Source organism: Lissotriton helveticus, chromosome 5_1, assembly GCF_964261635.1.
Source record: "Lissotriton helveticus chromosome 5_1, aLisHel1.1, whole genome shotgun sequence".
NCBI classification, from domain to species: domain Eukaryota; kingdom Metazoa; phylum Chordata; class Amphibia; order Caudata; family Salamandridae; genus Lissotriton; species Lissotriton helveticus.
This window is the reverse complement of record NC_136065.1, coordinates 208,386,762-208,402,969: the sequence shown is the minus strand read 5'-3', so window position 1 is coordinate 208,402,969 and position 16,208 is coordinate 208,386,762. Positions and strand designations below refer to the sequence as shown.

Below are 16,208 nucleotides of genomic sequence, written 5' to 3'. Positions count from 1 at the left end.
TTCCTCCTATCCCTACCCTCTTCAGACGACTGGTAAGAATATCATGAGCACCGTGTCGAAGGCAGCAGACAAATCCAACAGCACCAGAATCACGGATCCTCCTCTATCCAGTGACATCCGGATGGTATCAGTCACGGAGAGGAGGGCTGATTCGGTGCTGTGGTTTGGTCTGAACCCAGATTGAGAAGGGTCCAGACCGTCTGCTGCCTCGATGTATTTAGACAGGTGGGTATTAACATGTTTCTCAGTCATCTTATGCCTACATTGCACCATTCGAGATGCATGTTTCTGACAGCAGAGGGCCTTCTCCCATATTAATTATGTTTGCATATAGTTTACTGTCTTTATGAACATTGAGCTCTACACTGGGACAAAATTCCATATTCACTAGGTTTCTGCAGGGTCCTTGTTTTGCTATTTTTATGTACATAGTGGCAAAGTACTCTCCTAAAGAAATCAGATGCAGGTCTGTACCTTCCAGGTGTTGTATCCCTCATTGTTATTTTTAATGTCTGCATTGGCTTGTAGATTAGTAATTCAGTCTAAATAACTGCTGCTCTACTACACCCTATTACTAAACCAAAATGTTTATAGCATCTGTGGTTTTAGATAAACATGCTTTGCATATTCCTGCCATCTACTATCGGGCTTGGATGTTGCCTTGTAATTTGTTTTAGTTAAAAAAACACACAGGACCGGTTGTGGCTCCCTCCATGGTTCACAATGCCACAGCCTCAACCTCATGTGGATTTATGCTGCCCTCTAGTTCTGATGTTTCAAGTACGAGCTCTGAGACTGACGTGTTCTCACTGACTTTTTGGGCCCACTGGTGAACCTTCTCCTCCCAACCCCTTCCTCTGTAACTCACAGTCAATGACCTTTGTTGTCCCACATTCCATACCACCGTAACAGCCACAGGTCGAAAATCTGTAGCAAACCACAGGTCATATTGTTGGAGAATGTCTAAGGGAGAGGATATGAAACATACACCCTTCCAATTCTGCCCTAGGTGAAAACCAAATGCCCATGGTCAGACTGGTATAGTATTTGCAAACATTGTCTCTCATGCGCTACTTCTGCTCTGCCTTTCGTTGCAAGAAGACCCTTAGGTACAGCTGGGAGAGATGCTTGGCAAATCATAAGATGCAGTAGCATGATTGCCCAAATCCTCTGGCTCCTTAGGGGAATGAGATTATCTCGATGCAGAAGAAGAAGCAGGTCCCTTGGGCCTTTCAGGTGTACCCAACACCTTCTCCTCCAATACCTCAGATGAAGAGCATGACAAAGCTAATACTTCTGCTTGAAAGCCTTCAGGCCCTCACACCAGGACATTCCTGTCTGATTCTCCTGTGGCAATACGTAAAGGCCAGGTAATGAAGCTTCAAACGTAAAACCATCCCCAGGCGAAGGCAGAGCACCCCTTCCTCTGGAGTTGGGCTTCGAGCCCTGAGCCAAGCATAAAAAGCAACAACCTTCTGCTGGTCCAGTTCCAACATCTGGTGCTGGTTGACCTCAAGAACAGGCCTCGACACCCACCAAGCTGCCACCCAGGCTCATCGAGCTCCCCAGCAGGGAACTCCGGCACTATCCTTAGGCGTCAAGCATCTTACATCAGTTCTGCTGAAACCAGCTGCCAAACCAACACCAAAACCACCTGCGATGCTAAGGTTGAACTTCAAGTGAGCCTCCACATATACGCTCAAACTCATACCCAAGACGCGCAGTATCATGTTTGAGGAGGAGCCGGTTTTCAAGGTACCCAGACTTCCCCACCCCAAAAAACGAATGGACAGAGGCACAAGCTCACTGTCCCAGCATCCTTCCCAACAAATGCTCCATTACTCCGATAACCTTCCGCACCCACTTAGCCACTATCTCCTAACAAACCTGACAGGTCAATCAACACTGTTTTGGACCCAGAAAGGCCTTATGAGCTGCTAGACCCTTATGACGAGTCCCCAGTGCCTAGGTAGGGGGATACCCCCAGGAAGGACTGGATGGCCAAGGCATAGAGCCCTACCCCACCAAACAATCTCCACCTGAGGATACTGTCACCTAGAAGGCAGTTATTAAAAGCGCTGCGCAATAGCACAAGGTGGTCATGAGCATTCTCCAGGATGTGCATAACGTCCTCCTAGAGACCATTTCTAACACTGAAAGGATGGTGCAGTTCTTTGCTGTGCTGAAAGAGATGTTGAAGCCCACCCTAGACAAATTCAAGGAGTCAGTAAAGGCTAAAGTTGCCACGCCTAGGGTGGAAACAAATACAGGACCGTACCATCTGATCCACTCTACATTCGCAGTCAGGTTCATCCAGACTCCCTAGTTGAGCAAATTGCATGGAAATGAGCCTCAGAATAGGCAACAGGTGACACCCCACACACCAGACAAGGAATGCAAGTGTATCAACGCTGCTGGCAAGCGTCTGGTGGTTGGTGCTGCCTTCATTTTGTGCATCACCAATGCACTGGGCTTCCCATGTTGATATGATAGGTACTATTAGGAGGAGATGGAAAAGCTGGTAATGGACCTTCGTGAAAGCCATAAAAAAGGGGACAAGATCTTGTGGCCAAGGGAAAGACTATTGGTAATGTCAATATCTGCTATTCCACAGATGCAGTAGATACTGCTTCGTGGGGGATCAACACAGATATCGTCCTGTAGCACCATGCATGACTGTGCATCTCAAGATTTAGGGCAGAGGTGCAGCAGCACCATCTCAACCTTCTGTTTGATGGAGATCATCTCTTCGCCCCTCGTTGATGAAATGCTAGAGAAAATAAAGACACTGAGACCCTGGGTGCTCTCCAGGACACTACCTATAAATGAAGCATACAAACCCTCATTGCATGTGCATACTTAGCAGCCAAGTGGAACATATTTGTCACTACTGCACCTCAAAACAAATGGACCACTTTAAGAAGTTCTTACAGGATATCATTTGGTACCTTCTACACTTTCAAAAGGCAAACCTAGCATACACTTCCACATGCATACAAATAGCCGCAGTTTCAGAATGTATGCAAAAAATGGGTCATTTGTCCCTCTTCTAAATACCTAGAGTCAAGTCCTTATTGGAGGGACTTAAGAGGGTGATTCCTTTTATAACGCCTTTTGCTCCTGTGTGAAATCTCAACATAGTCCTCACAAGGCTCATTCATTCACACTTTGAACCTCTCTACTCCTTCAACTTGCAGTTTCTGTCACAGTGAAAAGTAGCTTCCATAATAGCAATAACTTTGCTCAGGTGTTTTGGTGAGATTCAAGCCCTGACAATCTAGGAACCTTTCATTTTTCAAGTCTACAAGGAAAGGTTGTTTCTCAGTACCACCCCAAATTTCTACCCAAGGTTGTCTAACCTTACCATCTCAATCAGACCATTGAGCTGCTTATCGTCTTTCCACAACCAGACTCAGTTGCGGAAACAGACTTAGACACTCCAGACATTAAAAATGTGTGAATGTACTATATGGAGAGGACCAAGCCCTTTCATACAACAAATCAACTTTTTGTGATCTTTGGCAAACCCTGTATGGAACTCCCCATTTCTAATTCAGGTACTGATGGGTGGATTGGTAAGGCAAATAGCACTCTTCTTTTGGCCCAAGGGCACACTTCAAGTGCAAATAGTGTGCCACCATGTTCTTCTCAGTAACATTCCACTAGATATCTGCAAAACTGCCACCTGATCAACACCTCACCCTTTCACTAAACACTACACTGTGGATATTCTAGGCCCTCAACAGGCAATAGTTCCCCAAACTGTGTTAAGGACTTAGTTCAAAACAACTGCATCATCTGGCCACTAGCCACTGCTTTAGGGAAACTGCTTTACATTGCATGCAGAGCATTTGTATCGACAGCCACACATGCTATGAATGGAAAATTTTACTCACCCTTTTGGCATTGGTTCATTTCAAGAATTGCTCTTGATTCACATGCGCCCCCAGTTGGCGATCATCATAGATATTTTGCTCTCTTTTCCTTCAACTAAAATATCACAATGCACGGTACTCTTCTCTACACTACACTTACACTACTTACTGACTGGATGGAAAACAATCTGAGTAGGAACCTGTCCTCATACATTGTGGAGTTATGGGAGGAGTCATAACCGGTCTTGTGACTTGTAAGTTGCAATATCTAAGCCCAACACTAGAAGGCAGGAATATCCAGAGAATGTGAATCTACAGCAGTACCCACCACAAACTGATGCACAAAACAGAAGTAACATTTTCCTTGCTTAGTTTGCCTACTGCAGGCACTATGGTATTGGAAAAAAGATGCTACAGATGCCTTTTTTGCCACATGTACCTATGGATTCTCATCACAAAATGGAGATGCTATTAACATGCCTCTGTTTATTAACCATGCAAATATATGACTATGTCTATCTCTTTTAGTGTCCATTCTAGATTTCTAACCTGCACTTTTTCTAGAACCCATCTGGGGTTGTCTCATACATACCCTTTGACCTCTCTAGTCACCCCCACCATAGTCTTTTAACAACTCCACTTGCACTCATCAGTTACTTACCATTGAGGCTCACAGCCCCCTCCTCTTGGATTCCATAAGCACCTCTCCTTGAAATCCACCAGTACTTGCCTGGTAATTCTCGCAGCACCAGCCGTGGGACTGCACCAGCATTGACCTTATAATTCCTTCAAGAAATTATCCAGAGTCTTCTTCATCACTCCCGCCAGAGGTCCCTTAGCTATGATCCTGCATCTATTTGGCCCCTTAACCTACGCAGTCTTTCAGTACCTACTTGAGGAATACACAAGCATGTACCCTGGGAATCTCATCCAGCACCTGCCTTAAGCTTCCTACGATGTAGCAACTCCAGCACCTACCTCATGGACCCTCTAGTACCTACCTAAGAATATGCCAATACTCTGGGACTCCTCCTGCACCTTCCCCAGAGTTCCTCCAGCACCCTCCTTGAGAATCAGCCAGAGATTCACCAATGAATCCACCAGATCTAGCTCTGGGACTCCTCCTGCACTTTTCCCAAGTCTCCTCTAGTACCTACCATAAGGTTTCTGTAGCACTAATGAATCCACCAGCACTGGCTCAGGTTCTTCTTTAGGACTAACCCTCATCTGAAATTTCTGTTCCAGCTGGACTTCTAAATCACCTGTGCTCGAACCCTTCCGACACACAGCCACAGTCCTTTTAACTCCTATCTTTGGTTCCTATTGCATTTCCCAGGATCATCTTTTCTTGCACCCATGCTTTAACTTTCCTAGCACCTTCCCTGAATCCCTGTGCAGAGCCTTCCCTGTACCCCAAACGATCCTTCTCCACAAGTATTGCAGTCTCTGCCATTATACATTGAGGTGCCCTTCCCAATTCCATTTTAGTTGTCACTCTGGGCCCTGTCAGGTTCTTTTCCACCTTGAATTGTGGAGTAATAAAGACAAAAGAAACATTGTTCCCTTCTTTTGTGGTCTTTATACTTCATATGTGTATCCACATTGTACGTAATGTGTAAAATGATTTGTGGTCAGTGTAAGCGGCAATATATGTCATTTTACCGTCACCTCCAACCCTCTTTATGCTGCAGAAAGTTGGAAGCCATGCTACTTTATGCTCCTCCTTCATCTTTTACTTTTCTGTTTTGAGGCACTTTAGGCATAATGTAGGGGTAGCTACTGCGATACATCAGTATACACCCCCCATACAAGATGCTGCATTATCAAAATGTTAAATCTTTTGAGCTGTTAAAATTTCAGGATATGGTGGCCTATCTCCATGTGCTCGTGTGACTCAATGCAATGCAAATGGTAGTGTCTATTTACTTACCATTGTAAAGGCATGAGTGCTTAGTTCTAAATTACAAATCATCGCGTGTGCACCAGTGCAAACATTAGTAATTGTGACCCTGTGTTTAGGAAGATTGAGTCTTATTCTATCACAGGGATATACCACAATGTTTATGCAGGGTGGTAGTTAACATTTTAATATAAATGAGTTTTGTGTATGGTCACTGACCTCCTGTGATGCATACTCAGACTGAGTCATATATTTCCTCTGTGGTGGTCGTGGTAAACTTTTACTCAGCTGCACACTCATTAATTAAATGGAGCCTTTTAGGTAAACAGTTATACATTTGTTTTAAACCAGTGTGCCATCTAATTTAATGTATTCCAACTATCCAAACCTATGTGACCGTACCCTCTTTCCTTTTGGTATGACCATTTCTATTTCTTAAATAATAAAATAATAACCTCACCACTTTATAATCAGGAAACCCCCTAGCTAAAAGAACCAGTCTCTACACCTCCAATATCAATCTGCATTATTTTTCCTTCTTGAACCTAGTTTTCTAGCACCCTTCTGCAGCCTGCACCCCTCAATAAATTCAAAACAAAAACTTTGCATCCTACATTACAACTGCATAGTTCCCTATTACACGTTCATGCATGTACCTCCTGTGATGGGTAAAGCCATTCCAAGTTTTCAGGTTGTCCTTAGATGTCATTGGTGCCCTGTGTAAATAAATGTACTCGGTGTTCCTAATGGGAATCTTTTCAGTGTAAGATAGGGGATCTCTCCTATAGTCCTTCTACTGTCCACTCCTCGGCGTAAACTGGTAGTGGGCCTGTTCTTTCGGAGCCATTTTCATATGTTGACCATTGTCACCCTCTCAGTCCGCATGCAAAGGATACCTAGACCCACAGGCCCCAGTTAGCTGAACCCTTTAGCTCATTTCTTGATTCCGCTTACTTGCGGGTGTGGTATCTGGAAGTGATCACAATAGATTACTGTACTGGAATACCTCCAACATTATATCCTTCAATAAAGTTTGATTAGCAGCAATATCCCCATAGCTTAATATGTAAGGTAATCGAAAAACAAAAGAATAGAAACAAATTTCTGAGAACCCAAACAGCTGAAAACTCACTTAGTGGAAAGCCAAGTTAATAAAAATGTTCCTTGGTTGAAAGTAATAGAAAGAACATCCAATAACCGTTAAAAAATTAACCTGAATTTACCATACAAAACTTATTAAAATTAAAAGAAATGTAGACCTCATAGCAAATCCTGGTTAGGGAATATGTTTTTTCTTATTAGTGGGTGAAAGTGCATATGTTTTCCATTTGTAGTACACAAGATATGCTTGGATGGTCAAATGTATAAAAACTATACAGGTCTGCCCTTCGGTACAAATGTCACACAAGTAACCTGTAAAGTGTATTTTCCGCACCGGATCAAAAATAACGTGATGAGCGTACCTAGAACAGCACATGTGACTGAGACACACATATAGTTTCACACTTCCAGCAAAATATTTTGTGCTTAAAGTAATCTACTGTGAATAAAAACTACATGAAAATCATAAGAAAAAGAAAATGTTGCAAAATAAACAAAAGCAAACAATTGGCAGTTACACAAGATTACGTTCACATAAAACAAAATCAGTCACACCGAGTTTTAATCATTAAGGGAGGTAATGAAGCTAAAGCGACTGGTAGCCTGAGGCCTGATAGGAAAAGGTTTAGGAGTAGGAATGAGGATACTGGCTGGCCACCGCAGGAAAGAAGAAAGGAAGCAGTGAGGGAGAGGCCAGCAGGGAGCATACAAGCAATTTAAAGTAAAAAAAAAGGAATAGGGATGACGGTAGGCAATGAGTGGGTGGAGGTGGTGGACCAAGCCAAAACTTGAAGGAAAAAAACAACAGGGAGAATAATTTTCTTGATTACTCACATTTATGCCTTTTAAAAAAGAATGGAAAAGACAACTTCGAAAAACATTTCATCAGTTGGGTTATACCATATGGTAAAAATCACTCATACTAAAATTTCCATTGGGTTAAATGGTTTCTTAAGTGATAAGATGTCTTCTGCAATCACCTGAACAACCTATAGATCTTATGCCACAGGTATGCCTCTCATAGATCATGAGTAAGGCTCCTCGTTTGTTGCTTTATTACAGATTGTGCAACTAAATACAGACAGAAAACCATTGATTTCCTGTTTCTATTTATTTTTAAACTTGGAGAACAAAGGAAAATGGGTTGATTTTTTGAGTGATTCTTAATGTTGTCATCATGACTGCTAGGACAATAGCTGTGCAGATTGACACCTAAGGGAGTTAAGAAAGAAAGTTGTCTAAAGAGGGTTAAAGAGCTGCAGATGTGTACCAGGTTGATATTAAAATGTGCATGTTTCATATGAATATAATGATGTATCAAGTTTGGATAATCATTTAAATATGTCAGGCATTCAAGTATGAGCAGGTCTTTATCAGCAATGGTAATGTGGAAATATACTAATTTCAGCTTAAATCGTTCACAAAACTAAAAAAAATATGGGGTAAAACAGACAAAATTAGTAAAAATAAATGATAAATACAGATGAATGTGTCAAAAAAGTGTCAAAAAATAAATACTCTAATAACTATCACTATTCATGAGCCTCAACAATCACGTTCCCTAGCACTAACCATAGCAACAGCCCCCCATAGGCCATAAACCACATCCAATTTTCTCACAGGACATAGGCTGTTCCATCACAGCATATCAAGGACAAATACTGCTTGATCTTCTCCACCATCACTTCCAATGCTAGTTAGATTTAAGAGGGACTGGAGCTCTCCCTTGTTGAAAGAAACCTTTACTCAACCCTAATTGTGCAGCCATCTGTTAGCCAATTTACAGCATTCTTACATTCTCTAACATCCCAGAGAAGATATTTACCATCCAATTCAAAACACATTCATGCTCACACAAACCTTTGATCTCAGTCAAGGGCAGACTCTGCCAATCTGTTGGACTGATAGAGCCCTCCTGCCTATCTTTAACTGTCCAAACGTCCTGCAAGCGCACCTCCACTAAATCTCTAATTACTAATTCCCTAGAAACATACTCTCTCCTACTCTACAACGTTCTGTCCATTTAGGGAATCAGACAGAAAGCCTTGAGTATTTTTTCCTTAGAACTAAATGTATCCCTTTTTCTGCAACCAGTATTTCGTTTTTCCAAATATTAAAATTGCTCCTTTGACCTACCAGATGCCTCTTTTCTTTTCCTAAACCCTTTCCAATGCACCCTCCTCTTCAGCAGCAGCTGACTACCTTTGTCACTTCAACGTCAGTTCCCAAAAGCATCTCACAGTTGAACCTGAAACTCTGTCCATGATACTACTCTGAATTTGGGTTCCTAACCACAGCTTCCCTGACATTTCAAACATGGAAGGACCTCGAGCGAGCGCCCCACATTATGGAAATGCCTTAGATCCGTCAAAGTGTTGGTGATTATCTTTAAAAAATTTCCTGTGTCAAATCTCTCTTTTTGGGTAGCACAGACATCGCCCCTATCCAAATTCGATAGTACTCAAACCAGCTGCTAGCTGAACAACCCACCCAACAGAGCAGACCGTAGCACAGCAAAGCCTTCTGGGGGGTCATTCCAATGTACCATTCTCCCACAGAGCTTCCACCAGATGAATGACAAGCTCATTTACAAGATCAGTGATAAGGAAGTACATAACACACCAACATGACCTCTGCTGCCTTCCCACTAGTCAGCACATTCACCTGAAGCCACAAACAGTAACTCCAGCAGTACATACCTACTCCCCTTCAGTCAACAAACATTGGAACATCAGTACATTCACACATTGTTACATTTTGAAAATTGATCCTCTTCCTGGTTAAATGTTTGAGCCATTGACTCAAAAAGCTATGATGTCTGAACTTCCTGGCCCTGTCTCCTTATTTACGAAGTGTTTCATCAGTGTCAAGAAGAAACTAAAGACTTGGGTCCATGTTAAAGATAATGCACAGCATTCCAGTTTGCGCCTCATTGCACCTTTTGGTGGGTGCACTGGGTGCCCCCTATCACAACGAATGGGCAGTCTGTAGAGCATCTGCAAACTCACACCTGCTCTGGGGCAGTGCATCAGTGAACAGGAGACCGGCTGTTTGAAGTTGCCAGTCCACTCAACACTGTGCATGTAGCAACATGCTCCAGTTCTCAAAGTGGGGAAGAGTTTCCCTGGTGGCAGGTGCAGTAAATGACTGCACCTGCATTCGGGGCAGCTGAGGGTCCAAAGGACCCTGTTTCCCCACTTTCCCACCTCTGTGGCACACAGCCAGTGCCCTCCTTGCAGCATCTGTACCTCTGTGCCACGCACATAATATGGTATGGATACAAAAGCAAAGGGCCAGAACACCATGTAAACAAGGGAATGCCCCCTAGATCATGCCAGCACTGCATGTACACCTGTGCGCAAAACCAAGCACATAGCATTTCCAGCACATACTGAACTGACCCTTCCTTTGGCAACTGTTAGTGTTTTTCTTACCATGTCTTTTAAGTTCTTCCTGCATAATTCCTCCAGGGTGCTCAGTCCTCCCACATGATATCTTCAGTCGGACATCAATGTTCTGTACCTAGGGTGCTGACAGTTGCCAGGACACCAGTGTGGCAGCTCAGACAGACAAGCAGCGACCTAAACCTTTCAAGACACCGTGTGGCCATGTGAGGGGGGAGATGGGAACGAGAGAGGTTGTCAAGTAATTGCCTCTTTGTGGTGTATTGTCCCTATATTTGCATTAACAGTGCACAAAATGCAAATACGGACTGGTGTGTTTTGTGATTTAAGGTTCTTTTTTTATAATAAAAAAAAGTGTTTTGAGTTGTGTCATGTAGTTGTCAATGTTATTGCTAGGCTGGCCAGCTTTCCTTCGCTATTTTGAGTGATAGTCACCAGCCTAATTAAGCTTTCAGCTTAAGATTGGCCAACAGTTTCTGAATACTGACCAATCACAGCCAACAGAAGTGAACACATGTTTTAATTGGCATGCTGAGCATCACACAATGCCCACTGGGAATTGGACTGCAAATGTTGTGTTTTGCACCTGAGACTCAAAAAGATGTATTTTAAAACCTGCACAAACTCATCAAATAACATGAAGATATATTTATCCATTGGCACATATTAGAAAAAGGAGAAGGGCTTGTGCCAAAAATATGTGACTCTCACTCAAAAAGCAGGATGGTGGTCACCTTAGACACTTGTTGCCTTTGTTTTGATAGGATTACTAATAACTGTTCCTATGTATAATTTTCAGAGTTTTCATTTTCCGCTTGTCTTGATGAGTCATCACTTGTATTAATTTAATTTTTATTTTTCTGTATGTTCTGTTCTTGGTTTTATTTTTTATACATTTTTGTTTTGCCTTTTTTTACCTACGTGCTGAATCACGCGCCATCAAATCAACATACAATCCGAACATCATTCCTGCGTTTCTGTATGTTGTATACCTGCTGCCCTCACCTTTCTAAACACTGTTGCAAATAAAAATTATCATCCATGAAAAAACATCACCCTTAGAACACGGTTGGTTCATAAATTTTAAAAAACTTATTTGCATTGTCCTTATTTTCTTATTGAATTTGCAAATCTGTCTGGTGAAAAAAATGGAGTGGACTGTCAGTGGTGCTGCTGGTCTTTGCTTACGATTGGTTATGACTCTCCTTTCTATGAATTTTACATAATTTTACCAAGTTTAAAAAGGCAAAGTGATTCTTTAAAAATTATTGTCGTGGAAAATAGATATAAAAAACAGACTACTGCCAGCTACACCCTAGTGGCCATGTTAAATAGTTCACTTTCTCGTCCACTAAACGTGAGAATCTAAGAAAACTTGATTTTGGTTCTCGACTTGGGAAGGAAAGTTGCCTGAACTTAAGTTAATTAAGGACCAGTGGACATAAGATCAGATGGCTATTATGACAAGAAGTGTTTTTAATACTCACACTGATCATTGTACAGTTACATATTTCAAATATGCAGGTTTTTCTGCATTGTTTCCCCACAGAACAGCGAAAAGAAATACCCTTGTTTTAAGATGATATATTCAGTGACATCAGTCAGAAATATTAAATTAAAGTCTAGATTTGTCTGGCTTTTAAGGAAATAGATTCAGAGTTGAGTCAAGAATAACAGGGAGTCCGTCCAGCAGACAGTTGGTTGCAGGACACTACACACAGGATGATGTGCGGACAGTTGGTTGCAGGACACTACACACAGGATGATCGTCGCTTCGCTCTGCCCCCTGCATCACCCTGCCCTCCCAAGCTGAAAGGAAGTGGACATTTGTTTAGAGCTTGTAAATTCCGAAACTAGTTAAAGATTGTCTTGTGCCCAGTGTAACCAATGTTGGAACGCGAGTGGAAAGGGGTAAAGAGAAAATTACAATGCAGCAAGATGACTTACTGTATCTATGCTACGTGACATATTCGTAAATATGCCCAAGAGTTCCTTCATCTTTATAAGAGAGATAATTTGGATCTAACTGTTTGTATAACCTCTATGTGTGTAAAGCGCTCTGATATCCGCAAGGATCTTATTCGCGCTCTATAAAACTTTAAAAATAAATAAATAAATAAATATATGTTGGAGCTTTCAAGTACAGAACCTCCCTTTCCAAGTAACAAAACGTAGTTTGTTCCCGATAAGAAAAGTTGAAAATCGTTACGGATTAGGATGAATGGAAGGGAATGTTGTTTCTATCATTTGAGCAGCAAACCAGCAAATATAATCCTTAAACTGCAATGGATTGTAGTGTATATAACTATTGTATGTGAAGACCAGTGATAGAAATAATGCTTTGTAAGAACAAACACCAGAACTTAATACTCTGGTTCAGTGGTTACCTAAAGACATACAATCTCCCAGCAATTGCCAGTGATCATGTCTAAGCAGATGTACCTTCCAGCTGTCCCTGAAGAAAATATCTAATCTATGTGTAGTTTCTGAACTTGATAGGCTTAAAATGTCCACATTCCACAATGTTCCTATTGGAGAGGTTAGGGCTTTCCCCTTATTTGAGCTTCATTTGATCATCATTCTAACTTTCAATATTTGACATTTATGTGCACATTTGATGGTAGATTTCCACTCGAATTGCTAGTATTTCATCTTTTCTTATGGGAAATAGATAATTTGCCTACAATTTTCAATCCTTATTCTAATCATTCCTTTATTTGTTTTTGGTATGGTCTATTAGTTGTTCCATTAGTGTTATCTCAGGAGATTTTCTAATGTCTTTGGCAATGTCATTTAAAAGAGATTAGGGAACACAGCCACAGTAAGCAAAGAACCTTGAGGTGCAAGACCATGCATCACTGGCTTATTCTTTCTCTTTCACCAGACAATGATGAAGGGAAAACAGTCTGCATTTATGCGATGTGGATTGAATGATGCATCATAGAAGCCAGCTTCAAGTCACTTTAGGCTTTTGGGAGGGTGAAGGTTGATTATGTGTTCAGCCATGTTGGTTTGCTTGGCTCTGGGTCTCACCAAGCCACATTTCTGATTTATGTGAGCATTTTCCTTGCCTATTTATTTTTTACGTTAAAAAGAAGTCCGTAGAGAACGCCCTCACTCCTTTGTGCGTTGACTCCTTCGGTTGCACATCAAGGAAAACTTGAAAGTCATCTTGCTTAGAACTGAAGGAGAGGCTTATACTATGTTCCTAATTGGTGCCACCACCACCTATACTCTATGGGAAGAAAAAATCAGAGTCTAGCCATTCAACCATGGGCCTAGTTTCCTTAAAATATCTTTATTGCATTTGAATGCATATGATAATACAAAGTTAATTACCCAAATTACTGAGGGCAAATCAAAACATGATAAAGGTACATTAGTCAAAAAACGTGACATGTGTACAAACACATAATACACCCATGAGGTGGTTGAAACAAAGGATAATCGCAATCATTGGCTGTAATTACACATTCTGCTTACATGGATTATACCAAACTGAGGGCATCAAACAACATATAGGGCCATATGTATCAAGCTAATTAGCAATCGCAAAGGCCGCAATTCGCAGAATTTCGGCCTTTGCGAATGCTAATTAGCTAAATGGTATGTATGAAACATTTTCGCAGCAAAATAAGGAATTGCACATTTTGCTATTCCTTATTTTGCGATTGCACTTAAGGAATCGCAAAATTTGCGATTCCTTAATTGCAATGTATCAAAGAAATATTCATGCAAAAATGCCAATAAGGATTCGCAGATTACCACCAACTTCTAGTTGGTGGTAAGTTGCGAATTCTTTTAAAAAAGCAATTTATTTAAATTCCAAAGGTGCCATATGACGCTCATACATGCCCTTGGGGCATGTATGTGCGTCATATGCCCACACATGTCTTTTTCAGGGGTGCAGCAGGGTGTTCTTGTGACACCCCTGCACCCTTGAAAATATTCGCAATTTGCGATTAGCAAATTGCTAATCGCAAATATCCCCTTCATTCCTATGGGCCTCCTGGACCATAGAAATGAATGGGAAAATTGCGATTAGCAATTTGCTAATCGCAATTTAGGAATGATAAGGAATCGCTAAAAAGAAGCGATTTCCTACATACATACCATTTTGCGATTTCTAAATAGCGATTTCTTAATAATCGCTATTTAGGAATCGCTAAACGGTATGATGATACATATGGCCCATAAAGTTGCTCTTGAACTTGTAGAGTTCTCAAAGGATTTCAGACTTAGCCTGGAATCACATGTGAGCCACAAGAGGGTTCTCAAATTAAAGTCCATTATCCTCAACCACAGGCTTTGAGAGTCTCAGGTTCAAGCTGACCTGGGTCCACCATTTGTGAGTTAAAGTAAGACCCCTTCTGCGTATATCACGTTTGACTGAGCACTATTAGTGCAGACATCTTTTGGATTATCACAGCTTTTTATTGGAGTTGATCTCCCAGATGTAAACATCTCTCTACTAACGATAATGATATCAGCCTTTTTTATTGTGCACTATAACCGTCCCTATTATGCTCTAACTCTACTATAGTCAAATTGTGTATGACATAGGTACCGATTTGAAACTTGCAATTTTTAGTATTGATGTTTGGCCATATGGAGCTTCTGGAGAGTTTGGAGTGACCTGAGTGGTCTTGTTGATGTAACATTTCTCTGACATCACACACCCAGGAGACAAAATATCCATATTGATGACATTCTCAACGAAGACCACATAGGATTGTGTGTTACTTTCCGGTGTTCCCCAAATGATGATGATCTCAAACAAACAAAGGGGCACATGCATCAAGGTAGGATTTTGCGAGTCCTTAATTGCGAATATTAAGGAATCGCAGTTAAGGACTTGCAAAAGCCTATGCATGTAGGAATCGCTATAAAAATAGCGATTCCTAAACATTCCTTAATTGTGACTCGCAAATTGCGAGTCGCAATTAAGGAATGGCTTCCCATTCTTTCCTAAAGAATGGCTTCCCATTTATTCCTATGGGCCCAGGCCATTAGGAATGAATGGGAAATTGCATGCGCAATTTGCGAGTACCAATAGGTATTCACAAATTGTGCATGCAATTTCAAGGGTGTCAAAAGGACACCCTGTTATACCCCTGAAATGGTGATGTGCACCATGTTGCGCCCATGAATTTTTCAAAGTTTTTGCAACTTACCAACCGGTTTAATTGCTCTGTAATTTGCGGCCCCAAATAGTGAAATCGCAATTTGTAAGTGCTTCTTGTATTGCATTTAAGGAATCGCAAATTGCAATTCCTTAAAGGCAGTTGCAATGTAGGAAATCGCAAAAATTCGCGATTACCTAAATTGCGCGTCCCCAACACTTTCATGCATTGCAAAAGGCCATTTTGCAATCGCATGCAGTTTTTGCGAATCGCACCGTTTGCGCTTGCAAAAACCTTTGATGCATGTGCCCCAAAGTACTTAATTAGACATGTTGAGAAGGGCATTCAAGGAGAAATCGCAAATTTGGAATCCAGGTGGTGAAACTGATAAGAGGTTTTAAGGCGATAGCAGGGGTTCTTAGAGTCTTGCAGCTCACAGCAGGTCATAATTTGGCAATGGGTCTAGATTTCATAAGTCACGTTGACTTTTCTACATTGAAGCTGGCTGAATGCATCTTTCGACACATCAAACAATGTTGAATGGTTGTTTCTCTTCAATTGCATGTATCCCTTGCAAGTGCACTGCTGTCATGCAAGGAGTATGTCTATACAGTGCACTGGAAGTGGGAGGCACACAGAGAGGTGTCTTTCTGTGCCACCTCCTTGAGCACTGCTTTGCCTTCTCCTGGCATTGTAAGTGGCCTTAAGTAAAGTTCTCCTGGGACCAACTGCGAGTCACCATAAGAGGGTACAGGGTGGCAGCATTGCATACCATGCTAAGTCAAGGCCACTGTAGGTGTTGTGT

At 41.5% G+C, this 16,208-nt stretch overlaps 1 protein-coding gene across 1 annotated transcript in view; it reads left to right on the top strand.

The window, feature by feature from the left end:
• Positions 1-16,208, top strand: part of CACNA1B (calcium voltage-gated channel subunit alpha1 B) — a 1,081,812-nt gene that overhangs the window by 901,376 nt on the left and 164,228 nt on the right. The window contains exon 33 of the mRNA XM_078642008.1: positions 2,045-2,050. Within this exon, the coding sequence (XP_078498134.1) occupies positions 2,045-2,050 (6 nt within the window). The remainder of the gene's footprint in view (positions 1-2,044; positions 2,051-16,208) is intronic.